This window comes from Silurus aristotelis (assembly GCF_946808225.1).
Source record: "Silurus aristotelis genome assembly, chromosome: 12".
In the NCBI taxonomy this organism is placed as follows: Eukaryota; Metazoa; Chordata; class Actinopteri; order Siluriformes; family Siluridae; genus Silurus; species Silurus aristotelis.
In genome coordinates this window covers 24,677,191-24,692,239 of record NC_139585.1, presented here as the reverse complement: position 1 = coordinate 24,692,239, position 15,049 = coordinate 24,677,191, and the positions used below count along the sequence as shown (strand labels likewise).

Here is a 15,049-nt window from a genome sequence, read left to right as displayed (position 1 = left end):
ACATGACACTGAGAATGACTTTACACCACACCACGCCACCCGGCCCACACTAATTATTTCTCTCGTGACTCCAGGCATCTTTACTTGCATTGAATTATGTTAACATGCTCACCTTGGGAGTTGTTTGCTCTCGCATACTATCTAGATTTATGCGGAAATGATACATCACTGTAGATCAAATTGCATTTCTAAACCCCCTGAGTAACAGCGGGTTTGACCCCTGCGTTTTTTACCTCAATGTGCTCCACCTCCTGGAGGAACCTCACGCTGACTGACTCCAGTGCCTCTTGTGGCCACTCGTGGAACCAATCGATCGCGGTGCAGTTCACTACGGCCGGGAACTTCCTGCTACGAACCCTCAGCTTGTTGCCCACTGGAGAAAAGCACAGTGCTACCTGCAAATATAGGAAACCCCAAGACTGGTTGAAGGACAATCCCTATTATGTTCTCAAAGTAAACTTTAGAACATGCTCATCCTTTTGACACATTTTTTACATTCCTTGCAAGGGATTTGTCCAAGACTAAGGATTTACATATTCGAATCAGAATGGTAAAGTCTTGCCTATAGTCAACTGATAGTCGAATCATGTGTGGGTATTTTTTTTTTCTTTTCCACACGACGACCAAAACGGTCTGTCAAGTGATAGACTAAAGTAGCAATGTTTAATAAATCTTTTTAAAGTTGAAATGAAGGGCAATAAAAAAAAATGTTTCCTCATAACATTTTAAAGCCACGATATTCAGAAACTCGACCAAAATTAGCGAGAAGAAAATGTATAAAAATATTTGGACCGATAAACCTAAGAAATAGCAGAAATAACTACAAAAATATCCAAATACCAAGATGCTTCTGTGTCAATCACGGATCAGGGAAAGTAAAACTTAAATCTGTCACGGGTTGGATTTATTCACGCACATGAAAAACATTTATTTAAAGCTTCTTTTCACATGTTTATTTACAGCACTATCACAATAATCTGTATATGAACTTGAGAGAAAACCAGTAGTTCTATGTGAAATCAGATATTGAGCACCCCATATAACCAAAATAACACGATCCTCGTGTCATAACACGTCTCAGAAGATTCGCCTGTGGGACTGGTAGTCGAATGAGGCTCCTCCTATCGAAGCATTGAATCTTCGACTATTTTGGGGCACCCCATTTCTTGCACAACAGAATGGGAGGCCTTGGTCATCAAACTCTCTCGAATGGAGACCTTCCGATTTAAAAGCAACCATACATGATTATGCAAAAGTATAGGAACAGATTTCAGCCCAGTCAATCTACGTCAGTGGTGGATGAAGTACACAAACCATGTCCTTTTTCACTTCAGTAAAAGTACAAAAGTATTTGCCTTTAAATGTACTTAAGTATCCAAAGTACTGATTTATTATGGCTATAATGTTCCTACTATCATTTTTGTCACAAAACTCTTTGCTTAATCAACCTAGTTTATGTGAAAAGACTCGAATGTGACTCAACACACAAATCAAAAATTTGAATGATATAAATGAGTCAAACCCTGATTGATAACTATTCAAATAATCATGAGCCCAAAACCTTCTTTTCAACTACTTTCATAAATTCACGTAATAAAGGTCACGGGTGTTGCGGCGAGTTCGAGCCAGGAGTTTCTTCCATCATTTCTTTTGGCTTCTCCCATTAGGGGTCGACAGAGCGGACCATCCGCATGTTTGATTTGGCACATGTTTTTTACGCTGGATGCCCTTCCTAATGCAACCATTTATCCGGGCTTGGGACCGGCACTAAGGCTTTTGCAACCCTAATGGCTCATTTATTCCTCTCAAAATGTTTTGCTTAGTGTTGAACCAACGCTAAACTATGTTGATGCTAAATAGAGATCACCTAGCAGCAAACACAACGATTAGAAAACTGGACACTGATTGGCTTGCTGCGTGGTGGCCAGTCACATTTTTATCCACTCATAAATAAATAGACTGAATTCGCAAAATGTAGTTGAGTAAAAAAGTACGATATTTGACTTGTGTGTAGTGAAGTTAAAAGTCTCCCCAAACGGAAATACTTCAGTAAGGTAAAGCTTCTTAAGTACAGTAAAGAATTACATTTACTTCCTGACAGTCCATTACTGATCTACATCAGTACATATTGAGCTTCCAATTTAACACTCCTGTGACTCCTGACGCACCTTAAGTTGCCGGCGAACACGGTCAATGAAGAATTTCCAGCAGTTCTCCCTGGTGTCCAGAAGGCCCAGGCTGCGCACCTCGTTCCTCATGCCGTTTATGATGTTCTCCACCTCGTCGTCAGGGAACAGGTCTGGGATCTCACCTGGTGTGAAGAAATATACAGAAGAGGAAGAAAAGGGAGAAGCCAGAGCAACGACAGCTAAGTGATTTGGGGGTTTTAAATGATTTTTTTTGTCAGGTTTTATTACAAGAAATATGACAAATTGACTTTCAAGCTTAGGAAAAACACTACTGTTTCGATCCTTTAGCCTAGGCTTAATAGCTGGCGGAAAAATAAGGCCGACTTGAAAGCCGGGCCGTGAGTTTGTAAATGTCTGTGCTTACCTGATGCCAAAAGATCATTGACTAACACAAGGAACTTCTCATCTGCAACCTGGGCATCTGTCATGAGGAACACCGTGCCAATATTCTTCACCCCGGCTTTGATGTACAGCGTGGCCAAATCGCTCTAAACACACACACACACACACACACACACACACACACACACACACACACACACACACACACACACACACACACACACAAACCCTTCAGACTGTCATTTTGCAATCCTGTGTAATACCATAAAGTTGAAAAGGGCTTCAGGATACTTATTTAAATGTTACTAGTGTATATGTTGTCGCATTGATGTACAGTCCAATAAACGAAAGCATGACATCTCATCTCATCAGGGTGTCGCTTTGAGAACAGAATGAAGTGCTCGGGAAGTGATGCGCCCGTGCTACCTTGAGATCGGCAATGCTGTATCCTTTCTTCAGAGTAATCTGGAAGACCTCAAGGGAGCTGATGAAGGCTGCCAGTCTCGTCAGACTCTGCTTGCCGCTCCCGCCCACCCCGACCAGCAAGGCGTTTCCCCTGGGAGACTCCAGGATGCGGTTGATGCGACAGCTGAAGCAGACAAGAAGGGTGGAAACGCGAGAGGAAAGGAATTAGAGTTGTTATTGAGGAAGCGCATCGCTGTCGGTTCGTTATCAGCATTATCATCACCATCACTGTCATCATCTTTTTTTTTTCCCCTTCTCATCCACAGCACCGCGATCAGAGTAACTCTTCCCTCGTACTTTTTCTACAATGCCGCAGGTACAATGATAAATCGTAGTTAATGTAAGTTTAACCGATTCGCATCAGTGAATCGGCATCAATGTTACCGATGTGATGCGCTGTTTTTAACATATTTGCCTTTAACTACAAAGTAAAAATTTGAATTTATAAATGATGTACTACAACTTTGAATAAGATCTGTAGATGATACCATGAGAACAGTGATTGGGAATCGCGTGGGAAAGAACAGTCTCTGCTGAAGTGTAGCAAGCGAGAGATGAGATGGACTGTTTAATCCACTGTGGCTAATGAATGAGTTTCACCTACTGATTTTCAATAAACCAAATTTTGTAATCTGTCGAGCTCCTAGGTCCTAATTATGTGTGTGTGTGTGTGTGTGTGTGTGTGTGTGTGTGTGTGTGTGTGTGTGTGTGTGTATATATATATATATATACACACACACACACACACACACACACACACACACACACACACACACACACACACACACACACACACACACACACACACACACATCCTTTACTCAAGCAGAAGTACAGATACTTATGTTTAATTAAAGTTAAAGTTAAAGTAAAGAAATTTAGGCTCTGACATGTACTTAAGTAAAAAGACATTACTAGACTATACTACTACCTGTTTTAGTGTCACACTGGTAACTGGACGTCACATCACATTAATATAAAATTGTGTTATTTAACAAATATATTCAGGCTGAACAATCACCATATACAAAACAAGCAGGGCAAAGATGATGATGATCAGTCATTTTTTCACATTGCTGACTCCCTCTGACTCATCGCCTTCCTATGCTAGCCTACGTCTGTGGTGTGTGAGAGCCAGGAAATGATACGGCAGTGGTAGATTAAAAAAGCAGCGCAATGACTGGAAATCGATTGATGGGCTGAAAACGGCGCGCAGTGAAAAGAAAAAATATTGAGTCGCCAAAAATGGCTTGAAAATGTACGAAGTAGAAAGGACATATTTTAGTGAAAAATGTAATGAGTAAAATTAAAAAGTTGTCCTGAAAAATAAATAATGAATTCAAATACGAATACCAGAAAAATCTACTTCAGTAGAGTAACAAAGTATTTGTTGTACTTCCCGTCTCTGTAATATATGTAATAAATATTAAGATATATATATATATATTAAGCTCATGATCTGACGTTTCACAACATTATGGAAACCGAGGCGTGTCAGAAGGCAAATTCATGATTTGTGGTCTGTCTGAACCGAGTAAAATCGCTTCAAATGTATCTTTAATGTATCGTATCGTTGGCTAAGCATCGACATGCGAATCGCATCAGACGCAGTTATGGAAATGCACATCCCTATTACATATTGATAAAATTCAACGGGTATCTCCAACCATACATGTGACACATGGCGTCCTCGAAGAGAACGAGATGGAGTGCCGCGTTGACCTCGTTGTAGCTGTCCAGAGCCTCCAGTAGGGTTTTGTTCAGGCTTTCCCAAGATTGCACAGGCATGTATTTTGGTTCGCCAATGCCCAAGGCAAAATGGCAGTACATATTCATCACCTTGGCCTCCGCCAGAGCTTCGTCCATGTCCTAGTGGGAACACAAACTCGCTTTAGAATACCATCAAATATTAAACATAGAATACCAATAACTTTAGAGTGCTGCTGCCTTCGAGGGAGATCCTGGTCCTTATCTATTAAAATAATATTCACCAAAAACCGTCCATTCTTTCGTTTTAATTCATGCTATTAACACAATGCATAATTTTTTTTTTCTTTCACAGAGCTGCTGCCTACGCTAGATTTGGGAAGCTTCCTTTCTTGGCTGACATGATAGACTGACGCAACAGGACTTGGCAGATTTGACTGGGGAGAGTTGAGAATGTGTGTGTGTGTGTTTGGTGTGAGTGTGTGTGTCATGAAGTTGACAGAATGCTGCTTTACAGAAGAATAGCAGGATAGGCTTGTCAGTTTTCTCCTCTTTTTCTACAAGAATAACCACTCTGTGATAAACTGAGGGAGTCAGTGGGCAGCAGAAAGAACAGCCATTACATCATTTCTTTTTTATCCTTCAGCTTTTCCACTAATTTGCTGGACTGATGGTGGTGCGCACTGACAGGCTTTAGCTCTGATTAACTTTGTCTGTCTAAGGCAGTACTGACTGACCAAACCAGAACATCCTCGCTGAACCAGACACACATGCCTTAATGACCACAGGCCGCTTTGTCAAACTGAAGCCTCGGCCTCTCACCTCATAAAACTTTCCCACCACTTCAGACTGCAGCTTATCGAAAGTGGAAAAGTCCTTGTCTTCCACCATCTTGTCCCGATAAACTCGATTGGACTCATGGAGGTAGATCTTTACAAGGTCCTGAGGTGTCTTGATGCACTCATTTTTGCAAAAGAGAATGCCCTGAAATGGAGAAAAAAAGTCATTGCACACAATCCTAAATGCATTTTTTTTTATTTCTCATTTGTTCGTTCGAAGCTGAAGGGAAAATAAGTACGTAATGTAGAGTTCATAATGAAACCCTGCACCATCCTGGAAGACATAGTATGGAAGAAGTATTTAGGCCGAATACGGAGCGAACAGAAATCCTCAGGCTTATGGAGGTCTGACAGGTTGAACAGAGAGGGAAATAAACCATTTATTGTGTGTCAAAACAAGTTTATAAGGAAATTGACTTCTAAAGGAGATTAAATCCATTTCTGAAATTTATAATAGAGGGCAAATTTTGAAATGCCGTGGCACACGATGTCTTAATTACCTGAGGAGACTGACTGTTTTCATTGTCTTGGAGACAAAAGTATAGAGAATTGAAATCAAAATGCATTTTGTATGACCTGCACATTTCCTGATATCATTCAAAAACACAGACACAACAAAAACATCCCCAACAGCAACACAAAAAAACATCAGACCGTCATGCCCCAAAAACATGAAACAAAACCAAACCAGCACCACCATTAATGACAGAACCAATGCCAAAAACAGCACCAAAATCACTAAAGAGAACCCACCACCACCCCCATGTAAAATACCAAACAACCACCCAATATCACTAAATACACCCAACAACCACAACACTAGAAACAACCCTGAAAACATCACCAACACCAGAAAACACCAAACACCACTAAAAACATCACTACCAATAACACCATCAAAATCTCCGCCACTAAAACATGACCGCCAACACTAAAAACCTTACCAACACCAGAAACACCAAACAACACCATAAACACTGCACAAAACATCACAATCAACAATGTCACTAAAACTACAATCACCACCAAAAACATCACCACAAATAATAGCACAACCCCAACACTACAAACAAGTGTTTAAATATATCACCAACACCCGAAACACCAATAATCACCAAAAACATCACCTATAATCACGCTACCAATAGTAGCGGCACAAAAACATCAACACCAAACACCACCAAAAACATCACCTATAATAGTGCCACCAAAACACTATTACAACCAACCCACAAAACATCCACAACACGAAAAACAGCACCACCAATAATTCCATCAAAACTACCATCACCAAAACTACCACCATCACGAATCGCAAAACATAAACAACACCAGAAACACCAAACACCACCAAAAACACCACCAATAATACCAGTAAAACCACCACCAACCCCAACACAACAAACAACCCCGGAAAAATCACCAATACACGAAACACCAATTTCCACCAAAAACATCACCATCAATATTGTCATGAAAACAATACCGCCACCAACCCCAATCCATCCCAGACACCACCAACAAGACCATCAAAACATTACTGCTACCCACCTCCAAAACATCCCTAGTACCAGAAACAAACAACCCTCACCAAAAATCACCTCTATCACCATCCACTTCAACAATATTATCAAAACTACCACCACCACTAACACCAAAAACATCACCAACACCAGAAACACCAAATAACACCAAAGACATCACCACCAAAACACCACCTAAAACATCAACAAGGTAAAAAACAAACAAAATCTAAAATACCACCACCAACAACAGCACCAAGAATTCCAGGGCCACCATTACTAATGACAACAACTACAACAACTTGATTAACAACAAAAGTTCAATTTGTATCCTCTGCTTTTGGAGGCAGAGCTGCAGGCAAGTTCCAAAATAAATATGTGTACATGATTATTCAATAGAACCAATGTGTTTATTTGAAAACACTCTTAAAACAAGAAATAAATTCTTACAATAAACTACCTGGCATTAAAAGACCTCCTGTGGGCACCCTGAACCTCCTGGCCTCAATGTTCCACCAAGGCGCTGATTCATTAGAAGGAAAATAACCAGCTGCCTATATAAGCTAACTTTCTATATACCTTCAACCTTCAGACCTTCTCGATTCGGACTCCTCGATCATTAAGACGGCTTCCTGTTGATTTCCCCGACTTGCACTAAGCCCCATTAGTTCCTAATTGATTGTTACTAAATGATGCTTACATTTACCACAAGCTGCTGAATGTAACTAAACGGCATGCATTGTAATCATCGGGCGGTCCGCAAAAAACCCAGACTCAACCACGAACGGTGCATAATGGCTGCTAATTGCTTGATTAAAAGGCAATGAATCAGATTTCGGACAGTGTGAAAATCTGTGGTCAGGTATGCAAATGGGATTTTGCCAGCAGGGTGCATTGTGGGCATTTTTCTGCCTCAGTTGATGTACACCAAAGCGTGATATTGGCCTCATTCCCTATAATTGCATGTTTAAATGTGTTGGTAGCTCAGTGGTTAAGGATCTGGGTTACTGATCGGAAGGTCAGTGTTTATATTAATTACAATCCAAATCCATCCTCAAAGTTCTTGAGGTGCCCGATCTTTAGGCCAGTGAGGTGGCACCATTCTCAGCTGCACAGGGTGGTCTCCAATTGAAGAGAACCCCATCCAGAGGTAGGGCGTCAGGACAAATCGGACACATCCAAAGAGAAGAGAAAAAGGACAGAAGAACCGGTGACTGGTACCTCAGGAGCATGGGATTAAACTCACTCTCGATCTTGATGTGACAACCGACAACCTCTGGCGTCACTGATATAAAAGACAAGGCACTGTGGACTGAGGCAAACTGTTAACGAAACTGTTCAGGACACAGCACCATCTGTGCAAATACACTGCTAATTCACCAGGACTTTAGTCCTCAACTCCATAAACATACGATTTAATAGTCTGCGAATGGTATTATGTACAATCCCAATTCCAAAAAAGTTGCATAATATAAACAAAAACAGAATGCTTTAAATTTTATTAAATCCATATTCTATTCTCAGTAACACAAATAAACAAAAAAACATGTTTTAAATGAGAATATATACTATTTTAAGGTAGAAATAAGGTCATTTTGTATTTTTAATGGCTGCCACACATCTCAAAAAAGTTGGGAAAGGGACATATGTACCACTGTGTAGCATCAGGTCTTCTCACCGTATACATCTGGGAAATGAGGAGACCGGTTGCTAAAGTTTTAGGAGAGGAATGTTGTCCATTTGTGTCTGATACTGCAGTGGTCCCCAACCGGTACGGGGCCGCACAGAAAGAATACATAACTCACATTACATTATTTCTGTTTTATTTATTAACAGATTCTGAACAATGTTTTATTTTGGAAAATTACCGGATTCTCTCTGCCACATCTGGCTATGACTCACTCTTGATGCATGTCATGGTGCTTGCCTCTGTCACACGTCTTAATGACATGTCGACCGGTAACCCATAATACATTACCGCTAAATAAAAAAAAACCCAAGCTATCAAAATGAACAAAAAACAACACAGTGGATTCACATTTATTATTATATTTGCCCGCCACACCTTAGAGACTGGTCCATGAAAATATCGTCTAACATTAAATCAGTTCGTAGAGCAAAAATGTTTGGGGACCACTGTGATACAGGATTCTAGCTGCTTAAGAGTTCTGGGTTTTCTTTGTTGTGTTTTTTGCTTCTTGATGCACCAAATGTTTTCGAATTGTGACAGGTCTAGACAGGCAGGCAGCACCCGGACTCATGCTTTTGTATTGATTTTTGTTTTTATGCAGTATGCAGTTCACATTGTCTTGTACTGCAAAACTGCAAGGCCTTCCCCGAAAAAAGATGTTTTTCTGGATGAAAGAAAACGTGAAATGAAATGTTGCTCTGAAACACCATTTAGCATTTAAAAAAGCCTTTCTAAAAGTACATGCTGCCCATTCCACCAGCACTAATGCACTCCCATACCATCAGAGATGTGGCCTTTTGAACTGAGCACTGATAACAAGCCGGATGGTCCCTCTCCTCTTTAGTCCGCAGGACGTGGTGTTCATGGTTTCCAAAAAAGAAATAAATAAATTCAATTTGTCTGATCACAGAACAGTTTTCCACTTTGCCTCAGAACATTTTAAATAAGTTTTGGCCCAGAGATGATGGCGCTATTTCTGGATCACATTCACACATTATCTTCTTCTTTGCCTGATAGGGATTTAACCTGCATTTGTGGATGACAAACTGTTCCGTGATTTCTGGAGGTGTTAATGAGCTCCAGTGATTTACATTACAGAATCATATTCAATATTGCTCTGTAATTAATGAGATATTCAACTGTTTTGCAATTTTATGTTGAACATTGTCTACAAATTGGGGAACAATTTCAGAATAAAGTTTTTCACATATTGTTGAAGCTCTGCCCATCTTTACTTCTAAACGATTCTGTCTCTCTAAGATACACTATGTTCTATTGTGAACAAATTATAAGTTTATAAGATTTGCAAATCTTTGCATTCTGTTTTTATTTATTGACGCGGTACGAGTGCAAAAGTGACGCAAAAGACCTGCCTATCAAATAAACGTCTTTTGAAAAGGTGGCATAACAAGGTTCCGTAAGGTGCCCTGGGTTGATAAACAAATAAATCAAACTGATCGGCCGTTCAATCTGGATGAGCTCGGCGGTCCCCGGCTTTCCCTCGGCAAGAACGTTCCTGGAGAAGTCAGTTAAGATGACATGCACGCATGCAGACACACGGCGCACGCGGCAAAACTGCCTAGAGCTCTGCCTCCCCGTTACGGCAGAGCCTACAGGACGCACAAGGCTGTCAGCTCGCAGCAGAGCCTACACGATGCCTGCCGATGGATTCCGATCTCGATGGAGCCTTATTATCTAAGCATCCACGTTCGCAGGCTATAAATTAATTACTTTAGCTCTGTCAGAGAAGTCCAGATACACACTGAAGCTTATTGCAATATTTAAATGAGGATTTATTTGTTTTTTGGTATACAATATAATGAATAAAACATCAGTGTTACTAATGTTTACAGTGACTATGTTAGTAGTGTGTTGAACTAATTATTGGAACACCTGACTTTTCCAGCCATATCTGGCTCTTCCCCAAACCCTTACCACAAAGTTGGATATCTTTGGATGTGGTAATGTGAAAATTTTCCTCGACTTGAACTAGGAGATCCAAACCTGTTCCAACATGCCACTGTGCACAAAACCACTCCAAGAAGATATGCTTTATATTGTTTGGAGAAGAAGATCTTCAGTGGCCTGTTTCAGAGCTCTGACTTCAACCTCATATTTATCATATCTACCTCATACTTATCGCACCTTCTGCCATGTTTAATGTTTCAAAAAAGCACATGCGAATCTTATGTCTGTATCGTGGACGCTGGAAATATGTGAAATGAAAAGAGTAAATATGTTAATAGTGTTGATATGTTTCTAGTACATATGGCAATAATGAGTTGAAATAATGAGAGTGCACTGTATGTAATATGTTAAGAGGAAATTAATATCTTTAATTTCAAGACTTCGGATGAGAGTTAAAATCCTACTGACACCTATTTTCCATTTCTGGGCCCCTGAAAACCTATAGCTGCTCGTTTGAATGAATGAGATGAATGTAAGTCTCTACCACTTCGACAGACAAACAGACAGATTATATTGCCAAAAGTATTGGGTCACCTGGTCATAAGTACACTATGTGATTTTTTTTAGCATCGCATTCCACATTTAGTACCAATTTGTTATTATAATTCCCTCCACTCTTCAGGGAAGATGTTCCACTAGATTTTGGAGTGTGCTTATGGATATTTGTGTTCATCAGCCACAATGGTGTTTGCGAAAGTGTTCCAATTCCAGATTAGAGCTCTATAGCAGGCCACTGAAGATCTTCCTCTCCAAATCATGTAAACCAGATCTTCAAGGAGCTCACTTTGTGCACAGGGGCATCACCATGCTGGAACAGGTTTTGTGTGCCTGTGTGCCTCCAGCTTTGTGGTAACAGTTTGGAAAAGAACCACATATAGGAGGAAAGGTCAGGTGACCCAATACTTTTGGTAATATAGTGAAGATGGATGGATGGATGGATGGATGGATGGATGGATGGATGGTATTATATTGTGTCATTGCATAGTTCAAAATGCAGTTTAGCATCTACCAGAGTATTATTGTGTGCAAGTGCAGATACATTTGTAAATATAAATATAGACACAGCAAATAAATATAAATCTTTGACAGTGATAAATGTACAAAAGCTCTCGAAGTACAACGAATAAATATAAAGTCCCTGAGCAGTGTAGAAATGTAGAAATGTGCAGAAGTATTGCATGTATAAATTAACAAATAATATACTTTTACTATTCACTTTTACATTTCTGAGGTAAGCCATCAATCAGCTCTCCTGACCTGAACATATAAGCCATCGAAAACCGAACGTTTAAACGTCAAAATCGAACCTGAAGAACGGTTCAGTAAAAGATTCTTTAAGAGAGGAGAAATTGCCCAAACTTCCAAACGGACATGACCGAATGAAGCTCCTCTCACACAACGCACGCCCGAACTGCTAGCCGAATTAGAACAGCAGAAATAAGGTCGGCTCTTCAAATGCTCTCTTAACTGTATCTCATCTGCACCGCTCTCATTCTTCTCTCTCTCTCTCTCTCTCTCTCTCATTTTGCTTTATCATTCTGTCTGCGCTAAAAACACTGCACAGGGGTTTAGAGGCCAGCCCCCCTTTTTTTTTCCTGTCTTTCATCTTCTCTGCACTGAGAAAGACGTCCAATAAATGTTTTTTTTCTTTTTTTAAATACCAGACATCAGTGCAGGTTTGGTGAAAGCAGGACAAGTCAGGAAGGAACATTTAAAAGGAAGGGACATGTTTCTTTTAAAGAATAAAGTTGTTATTGATAACACGGCATTTACAGTAGGCTAGGCTTCTCCGGCTTTGTTGGAAGTACGAACATGTTTTGGAAGTACAATACAAACGAATGTGAAATAAAAGGTAAGCAAGTGCTGACCCGGTCGTAACTGCTATGAGAAACATCAAAAGTCTTTTCATTGTGGAACAAAAGTGGCAATTTCCTCGCTCTTTTGTCTGAAATTAAGCAATTTCCATTGAATTATGGATGGGAAAAAAAAACAGGAGGAATTCATTATTCATTTAAGACCCTTTAAGTCAGAAAAAGTAGCGTCGGAGATATTTGCCAAGGGATCGCCCTCAGCCGAATTTTCATTACGAGTCGGTTCATTTAAATACATTAAAAAACTTAATACCTAAGAGATGTGATCTATTAGCCCTTTTCTTAAACTCCGCTCTCCGATTAAGTCTGACTTTAAATCAATAGCCATTTAAAAGAGAAACGACTTCTCGAAGATGAAAGGCTCATAAAAGCAACGCCATCAATCCGATCCCGGGGCATAATCAGGCCCGATGAACTTTAAATACGTCTCAAACGCACGCTGGAGTAACCTTTAGGGCTGGCAGGGGCACGTGGGTCGGCTTACGCTGAATAATTTAAGCTTGGAGACAAGCGTGATCGGAATTTGGAGAAATACCTGAAAGGTATTGATGGTGAGATTCGAATCGATGTGATGAATGTTGATAAGAAATAAATCGAGATGGCATTCGCGATGCATAGTTTTTAACGTGTTTGCATCGATTTATTAACATATAATTATAAGTACTGTATTTTCCGGACTATAAGCCAATACTTTTTTCCCACGCTTTGAACCCCGCGGCTTAAACAACGGAGCTAATTTATGGATTTTTCCTGGATTTTTCCCGGTTTCACAAACTTCAAGCCAAAAAACTAAGCCCCATAACACTAGACCAATGAAATTGTGAACGGGTTCAGGTAAACCAATGAAACTCTGTATATTAAATCAGATGCGCTCCCACTGAATCGGGCCGCACCACATCATAAATATGGATGATGTTCCTCTGGCGTTTGACCTGCCGCTCACTCGGACTGTCTACAGGAAATGTGAATCATTCGTCACGCTGAAAACAACCGGGCATGAAAACGCACTTTACCTGTGTTCTGAGCTGCACGGCATCGGGAGAAAAGCTTCACCGATGGTGATTTTTAAACGCACGACGATGCCAAAAGAAAAACTCAAGAGAGAAATTGTTGTGAAAGGAAGTGGAAGACAGTGAACAATGACTTTCTTAGTAGGCTACTGTTTAGATACAAGCCGTGTTACAGACACTGTCTTTCATTAAAGCCTGTGTAAAGTTCGTTAGTTTCAATGTAGACACCTGCGGCTTATTTATGTTCAAAATAAAAATGTTTGTCAAATTCAGTGGGTGCGGCTTATATTTGGGTGCGCCTAATAGTCCTAAATTTGTGACCAATATTTTCAGATTGATTTCTCGCTAAACCGTTTCTCGAGCACGTTCTCGCAGCACCGCTCCTGCTACGTGAATATGACGCATCACATCACTACGGAGACCGAGGCGTGTCCTGAGAGTCGCATAGAATAGAAAGTAACATGGTGGAGGTAGAGCTGCATCTTTCTGCAGACAGAAAAGGGTTTTGTTTAATCGTTTTTGGGGGTTTCACTTTTTGTGAAAGTCAGAAGGCACTTAAGTAAATTGAAGACTTGCTGTCTGTCTGAACCAAAGAATTATTAGTGAACTATCAGTGCCATATTGATTCCCACGGCATCATATTGCATGGAATTAAACAGAAATCGGCTCAAGCCGCATCTCAATAGGGGTGAATCGTATCACATCGCATCAATATCTGCTTCATATGGGCAGTATCTTTAATGAATTGTTAGAGAGATACCTGGAAGATGTTGGAGAGGTCCCGCAGGTTGAAGATGTAGTGGAATTTGATGGCGGTGGGCAGGAAGGCGGCACTCACGCGCTGATGGAATGTCAGAGCCAGTTGGACGAGATGGGCGCAGCTTTTCTGAAGTGCGACGCCGAAGCCGTTGCCGCTCAGGTGCTGGCTGAGGATGCTGCAGTAGATGGTGTTGAGAGCGTCCACTCCAGGGAACGAGAGCGCAAACACGAAGAAGTGGCGCTGCGAATGGAAAAAGGGTCGAGAACTTTCTTCGATAAACGGGTAGAAAAGGACTTTCTAAAGTGTCCTAACTCAATGTGCATCGAATTGGCTCGTTTGTTCTGTAATAGAACAGACATGAGGGCTTGGGGTAAGTAACTCAGTCAATAGTGTGAGACAATTTCACTTCACTGCACCTAAGAGGGACATTTAAGGAAGGGAGAGTATATTTTATATATATATATATATATATATATATATATATATATATATATATATATATATATATATATATATATATATATATACATATATATATATATATATATATATACACACTCACACACACACTCACACACACTCACACACACTCACACACACTCACACACACTCACACACACTCACACACACTCACACAATTTTTTCCAAAAGTATGATGTGATTTTTGAGAATTGCATTTCACATT

The 15,049-nt window shown here is 40.3% G+C and overlaps 1 protein-coding gene across 1 annotated transcript in view; it reads right to left on the bottom strand.

Annotated features, from left to right (window-relative positions):
- The window catches only part of dnah9 (dynein, axonemal, heavy chain 9), a 145,416-nt gene that overhangs the window by 60,938 nt on the left and 69,429 nt on the right, over nucleotides 1–15,049 (bottom strand). Inside the window, exons 41-47 of the mRNA XM_083556808.1 lie at nucleotides 14,365–14,604; nucleotides 5,526–5,687; nucleotides 4,669–4,865; nucleotides 2,958–3,120; nucleotides 2,554–2,677; nucleotides 2,169–2,311; nucleotides 234–395 (exon numbers count right to left, since the gene is read on the bottom strand). Coding sequence (XP_083412934.1) covers nucleotides 234–395; nucleotides 2,169–2,311; nucleotides 2,554–2,677; nucleotides 2,958–3,120; nucleotides 4,669–4,865; nucleotides 5,526–5,687; nucleotides 14,365–14,604 — 1,191 coding nt within the window. The remainder of the gene's footprint in view (nucleotides 1–233; nucleotides 396–2,168; nucleotides 2,312–2,553; nucleotides 2,678–2,957; nucleotides 3,121–4,668; nucleotides 4,866–5,525; nucleotides 5,688–14,364; nucleotides 14,605–15,049) is intronic.